This window comes from Muscardinus avellanarius, assembly GCF_963383645.1.
Source record: "Muscardinus avellanarius genome assembly, chromosome: 8".
Taxonomy (NCBI): Eukaryota; Metazoa; Chordata; class Mammalia; order Rodentia; family Gliridae; genus Muscardinus; species Muscardinus avellanarius.
This window is the reverse complement of record NC_137794.1, coordinates 23,856,979-23,876,814: the sequence shown is the minus strand read 5'-3', so window position 1 is coordinate 23,876,814 and position 19,836 is coordinate 23,856,979. Positions and strand designations below refer to the sequence as shown.

Sequence of the window (19,836 nt, the reverse complement as noted above, 5' to 3'; positions counted from 1 at the left end):
GGGCAGCTATTACTTCCTAGAGGTCTGAAGGAGTGAGAGATGAGCATAGATACCACAGTCTGGAAGGAAGAGGCCCCTTAATGCACACTGTGACCTCTGACTGAGGCAGGCAACTCTCTCACAGCCCATCAAAAGGGGCTTTGCTCCCTCAATGTGTACATCTCAGTGTACTATATGAAACCAAAAGAAGGTTAAAAACGTATTTCTCTAAAATAAAGATTTCCCCAAGTCATGAAAATAAAGTAAAAATCCAAGGTAGATCCTCTTAGGAAATTTACATAGGCTTTGAACTTGAAACACATTATTCTTTAAATTAATGAGCACAATAGTTTTTGAGACCTATCTCACATTTATTTAAATATTATATGCCATATATAAAATTAAGCTAATGAACAAAAGTTTTAATTGGTAGACACTAGTATGTACTTAAGTAGAATAGCAAAGTATACCCTGTACTCTCCTAGCTGGTAACTTTCTAAATGATGAGGTCTATCAAGTAATCCCATATGACTGTGTGTCTTTTACATTATACATGTTATCAAATGTAAATTCCAAGAAGAGTTATGTTCAGCCAAAATGATCTTCTCATTATATATTTGCAAATTAGGTTAATGAAATGAATAACATGCCTCATACAGTTACTGCACAAATAAAATAATACATGCAAAATACAGCTTTTTATTATATTATTTTATTTTATGAAATGTTAGAATGTTTTATTTTCTTAAGGGCAATCTACAAACAAAGAGTCTCTTTTAAACTTTGTATATTATTACTGTTTAGATAGGTGAGTATAGAAATTAACCGGTTTAAGTTTATTGCATTTTTGTATATTTATTTTGTCACAGACAATTTTTAATATAGTTAGTTGTGTTACAGTCTCATATCATTATCAAGTTCAGAGTGATAGGGACATATAAAAGGAACATCAGTAGAAACCCACCAAAAGAATAAATTACCCAGGAGAGTAAAATTTTGTGATATTGATACCATCGAAACTTATACCTATTGTTAGAAAGTGATTTCACCTGGGTTACCTTCTCTGCTTGATTCCAGGATTTCCTGAATGCTTTTTGTAACATCTGAGTGAATTTAAATTGCAGTCTACATATCTGTTTCTATTGGTGCTCTAATGTCATGCTCATGCCCATGTTTGCCCGATTTTCCTAAATAATCTCCAAAGAAACTTGCTCTTTAATAAATAATCTGAAAATATTACATCTAGAATTAGATCATCAGATAAGTTATTTCATTTAATATGAAGCAACAGTCATTAACTTTCACATTTTACAACCTGTTCCAAGCCTAATGAGTATGTGATAGGAAGTTGGTTTGGGAGAAAATGCACTTCAACAAACACTTATGTTTTTAAAAAGACTCTAATTCACTCAATAAATTTTGAGATAAACTGCTGCACATCCATGTGTTTACTCAATATTCATTACTTGCTGTATGTTCTATACAAACTGGAAATACAGCTGGGCGTGGTGGTGCACGCTTGTAATCCCCGCGCTTGGGAGGCAGAGACAGGAGGATCACACAGGTTAAAAGCCAGCCACGCGTGCTGGCTTAGGAGACCCTATTTCCAAATAAAAATGTAAAAATAGGTGTCTGGGAGTGTAGCATGGAGGTAGAAGAGCTTCCAGGAACCCCAGTACAAACTGGAAATACATTAGTAACCTCTAACAACTAGAAAGCTAGGTCATTCTCTGCAGACCAGTGCAATTCTTAGATATCACAGTTGAAAAGATAACTGATTATAGAGTATGTAGCATTTTATGGAGTTCTACAGATGGCAATTATAATTTTGCTGTAAGGAAATGTCAGAGTCTTCAAATGAATACTAACAGAATATTTTATTTTCAATATCTGAATAGCAAGACTTGCAAGGGGATTCTGGAGCTCAGTGGTATGTAATAACCAATCCCAATTCAGTGAAAAGAGTCCCAGCAAAGTCATACTTTTCTTCCAAATGGTTTAATATAGAATAGCATTTGGAGATAATTCCCTTTCAAAATATATCTCAAAACATAATCTTCATTTTGTATAATGCAGCAAAGATTAAACTACTTGGAAGTAATTTAACTCAAATAGCTTTGCTGCCTATCAGCAATGATATCCGAAAGACACTTTCCAGGCCAGGGGTGACTCACACACACCCGCTGGTCTATTTGATGCATTAGTCATGCTTCCATCAGCCTGAAGATCCAGAAGTGCTGCTCCTTCTTCACCTAATACAGAATGTACACACGTGCATGAGGTTTGAACATCCTTTGCTAAATGCCCTAATTCATGGAGAAGCACAAATATTTAAATGACACTCTACATCATTTTAATTATCAACTCTATGACGTACAGCCTAAGAATAAAAACAAAATATCAAAAACTACACTTTCACATTAATGCAGAATAGTAAAAGTTAAAAGATTGGGTAAAGTCGACCAGATCTGCTTAAGATCATACACCGATTTATGTAAAAGAAATGAAAGGTATGTACCTGTAAAGGTATTAACTTCTGTTTGCAAGGCAATTATTTTGAGCAGTTTTAAACCTAGTCAGGCCGGGCGTGATGGCGCACGCTTGTAATCCCCACGCTTGGGAGGCAGAGACAGGAGGATCGCGCAGGTTTGAAGCCAGCCGTGCGCTGGCTTAGGAGACCCTGTTTCCAAATAAAAATGTAAAAATAGGTCTGGGAGTGTAGCCCAGAGGTAGAAGGGCTTCCAGGAACCCCAGTACCACCAAATAAAATAAAATAAACTTAATAAAATAAATTTCCCAGTAAAATTTATTTTACCCACAATACAAAGATTTTAAGATAATACATGCGGAATGTGTGGACCTACCATTTATCATACTGGAGAGCTATGATACCTTTTTACCAAACTACTTCACTGTTAACAGCATTTCTTTTCTTGAGTTTTGCTTTGCTTACTCAGAATTACAACCATATCTATGTAAGAATAATGGAAAGCTTTCTTAAAATGTCCAACCCAAGTTCCCTTTTCTGGTTCTCAGGTTTATACGCACTAAAAAATAGATTCCAGCCAGGCATGGTAGTACATGCCTATAAGCCCACTACTTGGGAAGCCAAGACAGGAGAATCGTAGGTTTCAGGCCAACATGTGATAATCTAGTGAGACGCTGTTTCAAAATTAAAAATAACATAGAGCTCAGGCTATAACTCAGAGATAGAAAGACACCAGAGTTAAATCCCCAGCACCACAAAAGAGATAAAAGGAAAGAAGAGGAGGAGAGAGGGAGAAAGGGAAGGAGAAAGGGAGAAAAGAAAGGATTCCATATATAATATACAACACATCAGGGCAAAGTTATCAGTAGATTCCCAGTCTCTAAATTAATCTTTGTATAACAGTAAATATACCAGGGAAAGAAGGTTTTTTCAAGCAATGATATTCCCCCCTCTTACACACACACACACACACACACACACACACACACACACACACACACACATACTCACAAACACACATACATTTACTTGCATATTTAAAACAGATGGTTCTCAAAATTTTGCAGGCCCACCATTCAGGGAGCATCCCACAGTGACCAAAATCACTTCTCTTTGCTATTCCTCATCTCCCCAAAGAGAAAAGTAAAAATAAAATGGAGTCTAGTCTTGTATATAGAAAGTTAAAGGATAACATAGTTAAAAACAACAAAACATACAGAGCGCTATGTGAATTCAGCTTAACAATTTTGATGTTAACCTTTTCCATTCTAGACCTATGTCATCATGTCTGTATCATTTTATAGTGTACTATGAAAAAATGTAATGTAAAATGCATCTTAATAAAATCTTATAAAATGTCTTAAATGAGTTTTATTTATTAGAAATCATTCAGATATACCTAGCATCAGAGGAGAAGGTTGAGGAAAAAAAACATGCTGATAGTTATTTCAGCTCTAATATAAGTTGAGCAATCTGCTAAGTGTTCTACATGTGTGATCTCAATTTAATACAATATTACATTAGGGTAGGTATTACTCCCATTTGTTAATGAGTCAAGCTCAGTCACTTGTGAAAGGTGCTACTAGGCAGCTGAGTCACTCTGGAGAACCAAGTCTAGCATACAAAAAATTATTCCTTTTATTTCAATGAAGTGACACAGCTAGGAAATTTTACAACTTATCTAATTTCTTCCTAGTTAATTGAACTGAGAAGAAATTTCCACAGAGACTAACAGGAAATATAATATCCAAAAGCATTAATTTTATTGTTTTTTTCATACTTGATGTCATTTCCTATTTTTCTGTATCTCAAGAACAAAGCATTATAGAGCAATCACAAATCTAAGAAAAAGAAACTAGGAATACTATGGGATATTGTTATTATATAAAAGGGCAAATTAAGATGCAGCTCTCTGCATCATGATCGAAAATCTAGACATACTATTTTCAAAAAAATTTTTTAAAGATTACTTTTTAATGAGCACTGATTGCTGATCCAAGGGCTGGTTGACTTTTATAGGTAATATATACTAAACTGATTCTAAAGAACACTATGTTTAATAAAATTATAGATCTCAAAATTTAAGTTTAATATAATTGCTTCTACTAGGAAATGAGGTAAATAGAATGTTGCATGAAGCTGGATTTTAAGTGAAGTAAAATTTCCATCTCAATTTTGGAATAAACTAATTGCAATGTATTTGTCTTTAACTGTCATAAAAACTTGCTGAAACATACATTGTGTGTGCATGCACACATGTGGTACACATGCACAAAGCCACACTTCACTTAAGTTTTCATGTCCCTCAATAGATTTTATCTATTGCCTACAGACATACATGTTGCCCACATGATAGTTTTCATTCATTAAATATCACAATTCCTAAATTGTCTAGCAAAATTCTAAGATGGTAAAAGGAAAATGTATCGCATTTTGACCAAGCCTACAATTTAAGTAGTATTCTATCATTACTATATTTATAGGTCATAATCAGTGGTTAATAATAGAAGCACTGTCCTTGACACACAAATATTCCTTTCCACTTTCTTGGGAAAAGACAGCATATGTTTATTTTAAATTGTGGAAAGGATTTGTGAAATTTTATTACCATTCAAGTAATGCAAAGGCCAAAAGAAATTTTATTACCATTCAAGTAATGCAAAGGCCAAAAGAAACAGAGAGAGAAATGAAGACCAACGGAAACTGGCATATTTTCTTACCACTGTGTTTCTAGATGGCCATGTAGAGTAAGTGATACTAATATATTATAATAAATACATTAAATTAACAGTACTTTTCAGTGAATTCATTGTTCTTGATCTTTTTTAAGTGATATCAAAGAAAACCTTGGAAATAAGGAACCAGCATCAATAATGCATTAATAGAACTGGAAATTAAATAAATATCCATATTCCCCTAAAAAGGAGATTCAATATCTTTCCTATAGAGATATCTTAGGAAAAACAGATTCAGTGTATCTTTCTACATTATGATAAAGATCAGGGAATCATAGTAGACAAATGTCTACTATATGTCTACTATAAAGGAAGTAAGATCAAAGAGTGTAAAGAGAACTGTGAAAGGTACTCAAAAAAAAGTATCAGGGCAAGGAGGGCAAAGGTAGAAAGAAATAAAGGACAATTACACTGATAGATATAAAATTCCTCAAGATGGTTAAGTGTGTGGCTAAAAATGCAAACACACACACACAAACATGAGCTAAGTTGAGACAGGCAATATCAAGGATTAGCAGAGGCAGAAAAGAAAGAGTGTGTGTGTGTGTTCAAATTTCCTGGAATCTATACAGGGATCTCAATTTCTCTTCACATAAGTATAGCCACTGATGTTAGTAGAAAACAAAGATTCTATTAAGGCTTATTACTTGATTTAGATATTTTGGTGAGGAATTTTTCTGCTCAAACTATTTTAATTAGTTATTCTAAATGAAGTATTAAGAAATAAGCTCTTATGCCATATTTATATCTTAGCTACATACAGAATCATCTTCAGTAAAAAAAGATCCTGTGAAATGTACTACAGCCTTTAGACTTTATAAATAAATGTCAACCTGTTCCAAAATTTGTATCTAAAAACCAGGTAAAGACCAATGTTATTTGGTTTTCTTTATAAAAAACAGTATATTCATTATATGTAGACAGATTTAGAAAACAAAAACTCCCTGAACTATGAGCTCATTGTTTTTTTAAAGTCTTCATTTTGTTTTAAATTATGTGGCTTTTATGATTTCACATAATTGCTGGGAAAATAGTAACTAAGTTTCTGTAAGCATGTCACCTTCAACTATGTTAATTATGATGCTAAATAAGAATATCCTTCAATGGTTAAAATTCAATATTTTAATGAAGCATCAATCCAATAATTTATCATGTTACGTTTTATACGTGTTGGTATGACTACAAACAGTAAGAGTTTTCATCTTGTTCTATTGGGGCTATGAAATGCTTCAGTATATAAATGTATTATCAAAGAACATTCTAGTACAAATATTCTTTCAAACCAGATATCTCATTCCAGAGAGTCTATTGTTTCCTCTATACTAACTAAATATGATTTTGTCATTCCAATGAGACACATTCACGATATTTAACATTTGGCATACTTTTGTCACTAGTATCATACAACACAATATGGAGTAACATCTACTAAATGTGAAGACTCTCCTGTCAAAATTGTGCCACTTCTATGGTGTAATATAGGTAGAAAATATTTCTACTCAAAGCAGGCCTTCTTAGTCAATACTTATTACTGAGAATAAAGTGGAAGTCAGAGGTTTGAAAGTAATCTTTTATTACCTTGATGACTTATAGGATAGTTTGTATATTTTTCCAAAGAACATATAATTCGTGAAGTACTTATTAGTAAATATATATATATATATTCTTTTTGGTGGTACTGGGGTTCCTGAAGTCCTTCTAACTCCGGGCTACACTCCCAGACCTATTTTATATTTTTATTTGGAAACAGGGTCTCTTAAGCCAGCGTGGCTGCCTTCAAACCTGCACTATGATCCTCCTGTCTCTGCCTCCCAAGCGCGGGGATTACAAGCGTGCGCCACCACGCCCGGCTTAGTAAAAATATTTTAAGCCTCATTTTTATATATTTTTTAATTTTTTATTTTTTTGCGGGTCTGGGGATGGAACCCAGGGGCATTTGACCTCCGAGCTACACCTCTGCTCTATTTTTTATTCTTTATTTTTGAAACCGGGTCTCACTGAGTTGCAGAGGGCCTCAATAAGTAGCTGAGGCTGTCCGCGAACCGCGATCCTCCAGGTCTCAGCCTCCCGAATGCTGGGAAGCCTCATTTTTTAAGCCAGAATCATGTTATCATATAAAATGAAGATATTTTGAATAAAATTAAATATGACAATATATAATTATTAACCTCACTCAAGCCATTAATGAGACTAATGACTCAAGTCATTAGGTGGTAGTTTATTTGAAATGGAATCAAGTAACTTTTTCATAATGTTTCATATGTAATTTATATCAGTTAAGATTTGATATACTTTGTATGAATCTAACTTGTCTAAAGTGCTCACATTTCTTTCCTACAATTCATCATAACAAAAAAGTTCTTTGAATGAAATCAGAAATGCAATCATATATATTTTATAAGAATTAGCTACAAATACATCAGTTACAATTATGTTACCAAGAACTACTTATTCTTACTTTTCTGACTCAGATTACCTAAACAAATAAAGAGCACAGAATTCAGAATTCAGAGAATGTACAACACTGTGTAATTTTACTGGTACAGTATAAATTATTTCTTATTATATAAACTCCTAGTTCAGCACCATTAGCATAATTTTAGTACAATAATATATTTGTGGAGGTATTCATTTCCATGTTGAAAGCTGATTAGCCACAAGAAATATACATTTTCCCATGTAATCTGTATATCTAATGTCTAAAAATCATTTACTTCTGTTCGTTCATAAATCAAATGGCTACCTAGTAGAGCTTCTATAGATGCAAGCACTGTTTTAACTCATATCTCATGATGATGACTGAAAAAATCTTTGAAAAATCATGCTTAATGTACACACAACTTTGCTTTTGTCACTGCAATCTTTCATTTTCAAATAAAGGCTGCAAAACTGGATTCACTCTCTCTCCACTGTCATCAGCAGTAAATCTGATGATAGAATTGTAACCATTAAAGAAACAGATTTAAATTTTTTTATACGGTCAGACAAAAAACTGGTTTCTGATGTCAATTATTTTATTAGCCAGCTTGCAACATCACATTTTACATGTGTACTGTAGCTTCTTATTCTAGGGGACACTAATTAGTTTTAAATGGTGTTAAATACCATCCCTGCGGTTGCAAGTGCTTCTCTGGGATTTTTACTGGAGAAAAGAACTCCTGTAATTTAAAACTACTTTGTTTTCTTCAGTCACAGTTGTTAGTGAAACAATGACCTGTAGAAATCTTAAAAGGTTTTCACCTTCCTCACTGCCATTAACCTGCATTTATTTTCTAACAGGTCTTTCCCTTTGTGCCTTGCTCCACCATAATCCCCATCCCCCAGATTTCAGCCAGCAGAGAAATAGCCCTGAGCTTCAGCTAGCCTAGCCTCTTCTCTCCCCTCCTCCCCCTGCCCTCCCTTACAAAGCCTTGGCTACCCTTAAAGAAAATTCTCCAACAACGTGTCAATTTTATATTGGCCACAAAGACAACTTCTGTTGGAGGAGGGGGAGGAAAGAGGGACTGGAGCTTGGCTGTCCCTTTCCACAGACTGGGATCTTTGTGACTATCAGAAAACATTTCCTGCATAAGAAATCAACACACTCTCGGTGGCAGGGCTGGGGAGCAAGAACGAATATGTATCAGCTCTGTCCTCCAACGAATGGAACTTAGCCATTAACCTTCCAAACAGGAAAGTCATTTTCTCAGAATATGTCATGCTTTCCTATATTATTAAGCATAATCCACAATCTCAAATCTTCTGATAGCTTCTCCACTGGGGACCGGGTGAAAGCTGCAAATCACTGCTATACTTTATTTTCCCTCTGCGTTTCCGTTGCACTGTTTTTTTCCCCCATCTAGCTCACCTCTAAGACATTCCCTCTCTCTGTGCATAGCAACAGGAAACCAAGAAGAGAGCAAAACACCACTTGCAAGAGGCAGATGGGGTCTTAAAGGATCAGCATGTGTACTAACCCAGGGTGGTTTCATAGCCCTAGGACCCTTGAGTTTGGGCTCCCAATGTGTTTTCTCATGACCCAGCACAGAGCAGGCAGGAAGGGTTACTATGCCAAGCACCTTAAACGAAAGTCAGGTCCTGGAGGAAAAGGGGGCACTCCTGTCTTCAGGGGCCAAGGAGCCTTTTGGGCCAGACTCAGCATAAAGAGGCTTCCTATTGCAGTTACCTCTCCTCAAGTTGCCCCAAGTCAAAAGGCGGAGTGAACAGCCAGGCACAGATGGGAAATCAAGCAAAGGGGACCAAGTGTCAGACTGAAACAGAAGGGAGAAGTATGAAATCCACTTCACCGGTGGAAAGTGTGCAGGGCTCTCTCAGGGGCCGCAGCCTGAATGAAGGCGGTCCCTCCCTCACGGCTTCCAGCACAGCTTGCTCGAATTTCTGCATCTCTTCTCCTGAATATTCCACCAGCACTTCCTTGGCATGCTGCTGTACTGTGCCATCCTCAGAAGCCTGTCTCTAAAACATCTAAGCCTAAAACTGGCTTAAGAGGCTTTTATCAGTGAAGACCATTGATCAAATGAATCCAAAGATGACAGAGAAAAGGAGCAGTGATTGTGCCTGGGTGGTGAAACAGTGGACTGACCCCTACCGCCCGCCCCACATCCATCACCCCCGCTTCCTTGGGCACTTACCTTCTTTGGGTGGTCGTTTGGCTTCCCTGGTCAGATTGCAGACTTGAGTGGTTTGCAGCTCCTGGGTCAGGCAGCCCTCGGTCTGCTCATTCAGGGGCAATACGACGTTATTTAACAACACCAGCGACTGGTCATCAATCCCCCACTCTCCCAAATGCTGAGGGCAGGTGCATTTTGTATACATGATCCCACAAGACTCTGTTCTCCCATTTTCTGATTTTAAGCAGCTCTCCAACCAAGTGCATAATACATGGCAACCAAACTGGCTTGGGCTCACCTTGTTCAACACCAAAAACTCAAAAAAAGACTTCTGATCTTCTTCCCCTTTTTTCTGTAATCCTGGGAAATCAGTTGGAAACACCCGACGTATTTGAATAAAATTTTTATCATATTGTAGAAAAACAAAAGCATTCTTGGAATTGCAGAGTTGCATTATAGAATGATTCTTTCTTAAAAGATCCTTTATTTTTTCATGGGAAAAATGATCAAACTGGTAAGCCAGGAGGGAAAAGTTAGAGCAGCTAAGGTCCTTTTTGGAAAATTTCAGGTAAATGCTATATTTGGTTGGATCTGGATTTTCCAGCGTCCAAGTGCAGTTTGTAAAGTTTTTGGGAAACATTTCACTTACAGAATACGATCCATAAATGACTCCCTTCACCAAAGTTGAACACCAGAAGTCTTGGGCAGCATTAAATCCAAACATAACCAGGAGATAGGTGGAAAATATATAAATCAGCAGGTTACGAACAGCCTTCATCCTATGTCATTTGGCCTGTAAAATGGTAGAAAATAAAGTGCAAGTCGGAATCTACATGCATTGAAAAAATAAGCTCCTTTCAATATTACAGCAGCTGTTTTCAAGATTTCAGTTTAAAAAAGGCTTTTTAAAAGAAGGGCAGGTAATTTTTATTTCATAATGATAGGAAATTGTCTGTCACTGTGTGAACAGCGCCCTCATGTGGCCCTTCACTCTGGCTAAATTTTCATCACTCAATTTAAAAATAACATTTAATAGATTATTAATAGGAATGTCCTAATTTATCCACCAGGATCTCCTCCACAACCATTACAATTCTATCAAATAAGGTAGAAAAACATGAGGCTTTTGATATCACAACCTAAATGCTAATTGTTAAAATATTTCTACTCAATCTATACAATTGCTTCTCACCCTCGGTCCTCTGCCTGCAGTAAACATATCACACAAAATCTAATCTGATAATCCGGGAGCAGCTGTCATCACATTATTTCTTTTTCTTAAATGCGAAAAACAATTATGATAAATTATAGTCACAATTTTAAAAGCACAATGATCATTTGTTCCAGATGGAACACCATCTCCCAAATGCCCCCACTTCCCTCTGCAGGGGCCACCAAGCGAACCAACCGAGGAGAAATTCCTGTGCAAACGCATGGGCATTCATGTGGATTAGCAGAATTTTAAGGCCATCATCTGAGAAAGGGCAGAAATGGGCAGATATACAGGAAAGACTTGTTGTTCAGCTTCGTCGCTGAGAACCAGGATTTGAGGCAGTCATTTCAATGTGACATGCCCTCTTGGGATACATAAAGTGGATCACTGTATTAGTATCTGTATCCAAAGGAGATATCAGTGAAAAATCCCAGAACTGCAGTAATTGAGCTGACTTACGTCTTTTACATTTTTTAAAGTTAGTATTATTTTATCTGGACGTATCTACTGTAATTTAAGACTTACACATGGGAGATGAAAGATATTAGCATTTTATTTCATAGCAGATTTCAATTACTGAATTTTCCCTTCCAAACCATAGTACCAAAGCTCTTCTTTTCTTTTTAGTTCTTTTTACCCTGTTCTTATAAAATAAAGCAATCCTCAATTATATTTACCTCCGTAAGTTGTTATCCAAAAATAATTTGAATATTTCTCAGCTTTAATCTTTAAGAAGTAATTTCTTAGAATAAATGGCACTGCTCTTTGGTTCAGCCTCTGAGCTGATAAAAGTGATGCCAAATTAATTTTACAAGTCTTTAGACTGCAGTCTCTTCCACTGTTCTGTAAGCAGAGACAGACATACAGACATATAGATGTTAAGAGTTTTCATGCCTTCTTTGCCTGGGTCCTCTTTGAACCAAAGGATGAAACCCTCTTCCTACCCATTGCATAACACACACCAACGCATACACTCCAGATCCAGTGACCGAAGTCCCTGAAGACAGATCTTCATTTTACAGATTATAAATTAAATTCTATGTCTTAGAATGGGCAAAAACAGCCCCAACTCTGAATATCTACATAGCAGCAGTTTAAAATAACACTGGAACTGCTGGGACTATTAAAACAGTGTTCTGTTTCGAGCACACGGCTCAACGAGTAATGGTTGTTTTTCTCTTAAGAAAAATAAAGTCAATGAGCATTCAAAGGTTAAAAATGAGGAAAGTTGTAGGAAATTCTGGAAATAATGTCTGGGTTTTTTTTCTCCTGCTGTAGCACTTTGCAGGCAATGCAGGTCTGCGCAGTGTTCTTCAGGATAGAGTGTAGGCGTTGAGAGCCAATGTGACAATAAGTGTCTAAATTAGGAATTCCATCCGTGAAAGGGGGCTTCATTTTATAATCAGGAATTCAAAAAGAGGTCGTCTGTCCTTTCCTTGTGAAATCTATACTTTTGCTTCCATTTATTTGACAGCGCATGTCTGCAATGCTGTGCTCATCATGGTTAGAGTGAGGAAATACCTCTGATCTGACTCTCGTGCCTGTTCGAGTGACCTCCCTCAATACCTGCTCCTTATTTTTAATCAGCTTTGGTGTGTGGAATTTTGTTTCGCTCTAAATAATAAGAAATGAATCGTTAAACTCCCCCTCCCCCTTTGGATTGCAGGGAGGGCCTGGTTCAAACAACTGTATTTGGCATCTAAAGAATGGATGTGGGGAAGGGGAGATGCTTACTGGTCGTCCACCGAGGTCTCTAGGATTGGCATTTCTGTATTTGTTTGTTTCTTGCTGGAAACAAACAGGAATCGAGTTTGGATGCTCCCGAAACTGATTTTCTGGGTGACAGTTTAGTTTAGTAGAACATAGACGGCGCCATCACTCCACTGATATTTTTTCCCCAATAGAAGACCCAATGCCTACTCTTATAACTTCCTTTTAACCTACCCACCCCCCCTAAAATTACCCCAATCACGCACGACTGCCAGGTTTTCTGGGCCTCTCTCTTCCTTGCGATCCAGCACATTTGTTGAGAGCCAGACTTCTCGTAACTTTTCAGCCGCGGCGTTTCAGTCAACGCTGGCATCGGGTCTGCTCAGTTTCCCCACCCGCCGGCAGCCGCCCCCCAGCCCCCCGGGGCGCGGACCCCTCACCTTCCACTCCGAAAGCTCCGGGAGGCTCTGGCTCTACGACTCCAGCAGCGGCTCGCGTCCCAGCGGCAGCGACGGAGAGGCTCCCCTTCGGTCCCAAGCACCACTGCCCATCTTCCCCGGCTCGGCTCCCAAAGCAGGATTTGTTATTTGAAAAATGCACGCATAAGAGAAGCAAAGAGAGAAAACGAGGAGGCAAAACCCAGGGAGCGGGCGTGCGGGGACACCGGTCCGGAGCCCGCGCCTGCCCTGCCCGCAGCCTCGGGGCGCGCGGAGGAGCCCGGCGCCCGGACGCAGAGCCGGCGGCGGCGGCGGCGGGGGCGCTGCGAGCTGGGGGCCGCGGCGGGCGGCGGGCGGGCGGGCGGGCGGCTGGCGCCGGCTCGCTCTCGCTCTCGCTCTCGCTCTCGCTCCGCCCGCAGGTGCCGGCGCGCGGACGGCGGAGGGCGCGGCGAGGGCGAGGGCGGCAGCTGGGCCGGCGTGCGCGCGCAGGCGCGTCCCCGGCGCGGCGCGGGCGCGGGCGGGTGGCGGCGCGCTCCGGGCTGCGCGTGCGCGGCGGCGGGGGCGCGCGGGGCTGCGCGTGCGCGGCGGCGGGGGCGCGCGCGGCGGGGGCGGCGGGAGGGCTGGGCGCCCTGAGTTCCCACGCGGGGATGGCGGGGGCGGCCGGGCGCGAGCGGCCCGACCCGACGGCGGCCGGCGGACGTGGGGCCTGACCGCCGTCTCTCTCCCCGTCTTTCAGCACCGACTGTCGCGGGCAGAGCTGTCAGTTCAGCACCGGGCTCGGGACGGATGCAGTCCGAGGCCCCGGGCAGCGCGTCGCGGCTGGAACAATAGTAGTTTTTCTGAGCCAGGCTGCAATTAACATCTTATTTGTTCTGGCTCGTCCAGGCTTTGTCAGCACGGCGGCGCGGAGACCGAGGTTCGGCATCTTGCGTTGCTTTCTGCATGGCAATGGGATCGTGGTTGTGGGGTCTGAACTTTGGTTTTGTGTTCTTCGTATATCTGATTCTTTTTAAGTTTCCCTAGTAACAAGTTTGGGGAAAGGATGGGAAGTAACGGGGGAAGCGGGAGGAGAACGACTGGATTCTCCTTATGAGGGGAAAAGGATAAGTATGTGCGCGCGAACACACACACACACACACACACACACACACACACACACACACTTTTTATTTATTTGACATCATCCCGGAGGGTTGGCCCACGGAGAACTAGTTTCAGATACATGCTGCAGACAGTCACTGGACTCCTTCCTTATTATTCGCAGTTAGTGGTTTGCAAAACAAGTGCTGAAGTCGTGCAGTGATGTGGCGGGAGGGGACGATAATAGGTAATTCATGTAAAATTGTCGGGGTCTTCCTAAGGGTGAGTTGCTTGAGTGGCAGGTGAAGTTTAGTCAAGCAATTTCCCATCATTTTTCCTCCTTTTTGCATTTTTATTCTTCTTTTTGTCCCTCTCCCCCGGGGCGATTGTATAGCCAAGAATTGTAAAAGAGTTAAAACAGGAAGGTGCCCATGATCTTTTATTCACTAGAGTTGTTTTAAATGTTAAAATTAGCTCTTTCCTTCTGTAATGAATAATAATAAAATGACCCTTTTTAAAGCTTTCTCTTCTACAGTTCAAAGTAAGCCCCTGTAAGGGAAAGAGTTAATCATTCCCCGGCAGGCTTTAAGGACGTTCCCAGGAACACATCCTCAGAGAGAGCAGCCTGGGTGGCATTTTGTTTCGTGTCATTTTGGGTTCATTACAATATTTTTTATTCATTTAGGAGGATGTGAAAAAAATACGGTTTCTATGTCCAGGGGGAAAAAATCTAAAACACTGTGTATAAAGCAAACATGGTATCTTTTAAAAACAAGGAATGATCAACAATACAAAAGAAAGAAAAACACATTTCTTTCATTTCAACTTCCAGAAATTCTGATCATGATATTTGCAAGATATTTTGGTCAATTCTGCTATTTTACACAGATCAAAAGAGATTAATGATACACAGGCAGTAGAAATGGAGAGAAAGAAAATGCTTTCCATAGTTTGTACTTAGAAAATGGCAAAAAGCAATGTGAGCTTTAAGTGTTCTTCTATTTCGCATTTAGTGATTCCTCGTGGTATCTTCTGATGTTGTCATTTTGATGTTTCTTAGAAATCCCTTCAAATCATGATGCATTGGAAGTGACGTGAGAGTAACAGCTGAAGGGGACGATTCAAAAAGGCTTAATCCTAAATGGAAAGGAGCCCTCATTGCCAGGAGCATTTATATTCAAGTAGAATGCAGGGCTGGGTCAGGAAAGAAAGCCACCCTTATCAAGTGCTTCACCCTCCACACTGTTTTCCCTAACCTTCATAAATTGCAGGCTACTGAGCTGGCCTGGTGATGATCGTACTGAGGTATATTTATAGCAGATGATTTGTAGATGATAAATATGCCAAGCAAGACACAGTCTCCAGTAACCCCAGGCTCCACTGACTTCCTCAGGGGGTCATAATCAAGAATCACAAAAAGAATGGTGTATGGAGAATCTGTTCTCTGGACCCTGACAACAGCACAACCCAAAGGGGAACCAAGGAGGAGCCACTTTGTTTCATGTCTGCACAGTGTTCCACGTGAAAGCATTGCTGACAGACTGACTCGATGGCAAGAAGAGCAGTCTACACACCCTACGCTCTGTGTCCTTTCCTCCCCATGGAGACTGGTCCATTTTTATGCTTTAATATATTTCTAAATAAGCACGTCAGATTATACTTATATCTCTTTCTCAAGTAATTGTGCATGACTATGCCTATGTCTGTATATATACAAACACATATATATATATATGTTTAATGAACACAGACATTAAATAAACACACTATTTCCTAGTGCACACAGACGTATACATCTATATTTATATATGTTTTTCAGTTGGCACACATGTTTGGGATGTTTCACTATATTGCTACATATACCTTTTTTATATAAAGTTAGTATTTCACCCCCAAACTGCCAAATCAATGGTATAAATTGATTTTTGTTTTCTTTCTGACTTTCCAAAGGACATTTGAAGTATCAGTGCTAACACATCAAAATATGGACTGGTATTGCATTGAATTGGCCCAGGCACCTAAGGTTAAAGTCCTTCTAATTGATCTCTCCTATTATTTATTCCTCTATTAAGCTTTCTTTAGAAACATGATATTTCCAAGTGTAATTTATCTTTTTACCATCTATTACCATTTTTGGCCAAGTTTACTTCTACATTTGAGAATAATCCCATCCTACAAGACTATCGCTTAAAATTCAGTATCACCTAAAATATTCTCCTATTAAAAAGTAAGTTTCTAAATCATGTTTACTCAATTTTAGCAAGTGTTTTCTTTTCACTGTCCCTTTTTCTCAGTCTTTTTGGTAGTGCTATATTACCATGTTCTAAATCTTCTAAGATGTCATTTTCAGTAAGGCTTTAAGAAGCACAAATAGGTTTGTAGGTTACTCCTTGCTCAACATGCTCTAATTTTTTAATATTTAGTGTCTCCAGCATGCATAGTGTTCTGGAAACTATTGTGCAATTAAAGAGAATTACTGTAACATCTTCAGAGATACGAACTTTTTCTTATTACTTGCCATAAAAATGCTTCAGTGCATTATTTGTTAATAAAGTTATCAAAAAATTACAAGATTATGCTGTTATGAATACTTACCTTATGCTTAAAGTTAGCATATTTATTATAAAGGGACATGCACGAGGATAGTCATCTTGAACTAGTTCAAATTGTCATCCCATCCCATACAAGGCTCACCTAGAGTTTTAATATAGTACAAAATATCCATTTGCATCACTTTTCCAGTTTATCCTTATTTTCCCTTTACAGTGACACAAGGATAAAGTTTATGGTCATCGGTTCCCAAGGCTTCACTTATGGCACTCAGGAAGTGTCATGAGTATGTTACAGATGATGACACATTTGTATTTGTAGAGACATCTTGGAAAATATAAACTTTGAAGCTCAAAATATGTGTTTTCAGTTAAATATAAACTCACCCCAAATTTCTTCCCTCTTCAGTTATTTTGCTTGCTTTTTTTTTTTTTGGTACAAAGATACTGTATTTTTTACCATTATCTTTTATTTCTACAAGTTTAATGCACTAGAATTAAATTTTTTTCCTTTTGATCTATGAGTCTGACACGAATGTGAACAAGAAGCTGTGGACTCTCTGGACATTAGTTCTCTGTAAGGTTCTTAATATCTTCTAAATAAAGTAAGGATTGCACAAGAAATAAAATAAGATAAAATGCAACAAACTCCTGGCTAGGTATGATAACAGCTGTCCCACTGAAATCCTGGAAATTCTTTTGTTGTATCATAACTTGGGAAACTTCCATAGTTTTACAAGATTTGCCTTTTCGTCCACGCTTCGGTATCTGCTGATGCACAAACTGCCCTTTGCATTATTGCTTTTCCCTGTCTCTCATCAGTTTTTTCCATAGATGGAGCTCCCACTCCACCATTAATAAAATCAGAAGCTGCCAGAACCGGCACTTTAAAGGTGCTTCAGCTTAATCAACACTACAGACTGAGGTCCGTTGTGCACCCATGATTATTATATTTATTTCTGAACTTTCATACCTCTCCAGTCCAGTTCCTTACCAGTCCTTACCCACTCATCCTCACTACTCTTTGCCAGATTATTTAATCTTTATTTTCTGAAACTCCTTGCTCTTCCAGTTAAATATAAACTGGTGGTTATTCAAACACATGAATTATTCCCTTAGGTTTTCAGGAAACATCACCCCCATCCACCTAGACATCCATGGTATTTGCCTGCTACCTCGTTTCCTATCATTTCACGTCAAAACCCGTGATAGGTATTGCCCACTGCACCTTGTATTGTTTTTCAGAGACTGTAATAATCAAATGCCACAGGCTGGGTGGCTTGAACAACAGAAATGCATTTCCTCCCAGATCACAATTTCCTCACCAGTGCCTGTAGGATCGGTCATCTCTCTTTGATGGCAGAAGCCTGCCTCTCCAAATGGGTTTTGAGTGGGTAGGAATCAGCCCTCACCACACCTCCAATATACAGATCTAAAATCTAATTCTCCTTTTCACTTTTCACTGCCAGGTTTCTTTCCAAAGTATGTAATTTCCACCTAGTCGTGTGTGTGTGTGTGTGTGTGTGTGTGTGTGTGTGTGTGTGTGTGTGTGTGTTACTGGGGTTCCTGGAAGCCCTTCTACCTTCGGGCTACACTGCCAGACCAATTTTTTTTTTCTTTTGGAAACAGGGTCTCTTAAGCCAGCGCGGCTGGCAACATGCACTATCCTCCTGTCTCCGCCTCCCAAGGGCAGGGATTAGGAGCATGCGCCACCACGCCCAGCTCCACCTAGTCTTTTTACCTGGTTTTTAATATTCTTTGTTAATCATAATATTGAATAAATATTATACACAACCAGTTGTGTTCAGGGGAAATAAATTTTGCTTTTTAAGATCAAATGGGAAGAAAATTTAACCTCATTTACTTCTCAGGGCTCATATAATAAAATCCAAATCTTTCCTATGGCCTAATTCTGATTCATATTGAACTAACAACTAAAATACTTTCATTCATTCAAATAATTGAATTGTTGATCGTGTGTGTGTGTGTGTGTGTGTGTGTGTGTGTGTATTTGCACTTGCATGCATATATGTGATAAATCACCCTAAAAACACAGTGGTTTAAAATCACAAGCCAGGCGTGGTAGTACACGCTTGTAATCCCAGCATTTGGGAGGATGAGAATGGGGCGGCATGGTTCACGGACAGCCTCAGCTACTTAGTGAGGCCCTCCACAACTTAGTGAGACCCTGTTTCAAAATAAAGAATATAAAATAAGTCAGGGGGTGTAGCTCGGAGGTCAAAAGCCCCTGGGTTCCATTCCCAGACCCCCTAAAATAATAAATAAATAAAATCACAACAACATTTTTCTCCTAAGTATGCAGTCTATGAAAGGTTCGGCTGGTGGGATCGCAGGCCTCTTGACATTGGCTTGCAATGTCATCCAGGCCAGTTATACTGCATACACAGGCTGTGTGTCCAAGGACGCTCCTTCTTTTGTGCTGGCCTGGATGGGGCCTTAGGAAGACCTACAGCACAGGAGGTATCCTGGAAGCCCATGTACCTCCGAGCTACACTCCCTGACCTACTTTTTTATATTTTTATTTGAAACAGGGTCTCTTAAACCAGTGGGGCTGGCTTGGAACTGCGAGATCCTCCTGTCTCCATCTCCCAAGAGCGGGGATTACAAGGGTGCGCCACCACGCCCGTCTAACACAGACCTTTCACACGAGGCTGCTGGGCCTTCCACATAGCATCTGGCTGTCTTGTATGAGTCAGTGTCCCACAAGAAAAGACAAGAGATGTGGCCACAGCACCATAGTAGGAGTTTCTCTCAAATCCTCTAAGCTTGTCCAGGCCCACGCTGCTGCTGGAGAGGGCAGGATTTCAGGAAAGGGAAAAGATCCAATAAGGAGGTTCAAAGGGATACACACATACATGGACACAGTACTTGGTGTGTCTCCCCCATCTCACCCCTCATCGTATATACTAGAGAGATTGGTAGTGCTATCTTCACGTGTAAACATAACGTTATTTGAACTATGAACTGTGAAGTGTGTCCGTTTTCCCCTCTCCTGCCCTCCCCCAATTCCCTTC

At 39.5% G+C, this 19,836-nt stretch overlaps 1 protein-coding gene across 1 annotated transcript in view; it reads right to left on the bottom strand.

The window, feature by feature from the left end:
* Window positions 1-10,590, bottom strand: part of ADGRB3 (adhesion G protein-coupled receptor B3) — a gene marked incomplete at both ends in the record, with an annotated part of 810,263 nt that extends 799,673 nt beyond the window's left edge. The window contains one exon of the mRNA XM_080699695.1: window positions 9,834-10,590. Within this exon, the coding sequence (XP_080555821.1) occupies window positions 9,834-10,590 (757 nt within the window). The remainder of the gene's footprint in view (window positions 1-9,833) is intronic.
* Between the last annotated feature and the right edge of the window lie 9,246 nt (window positions 10,591-19,836).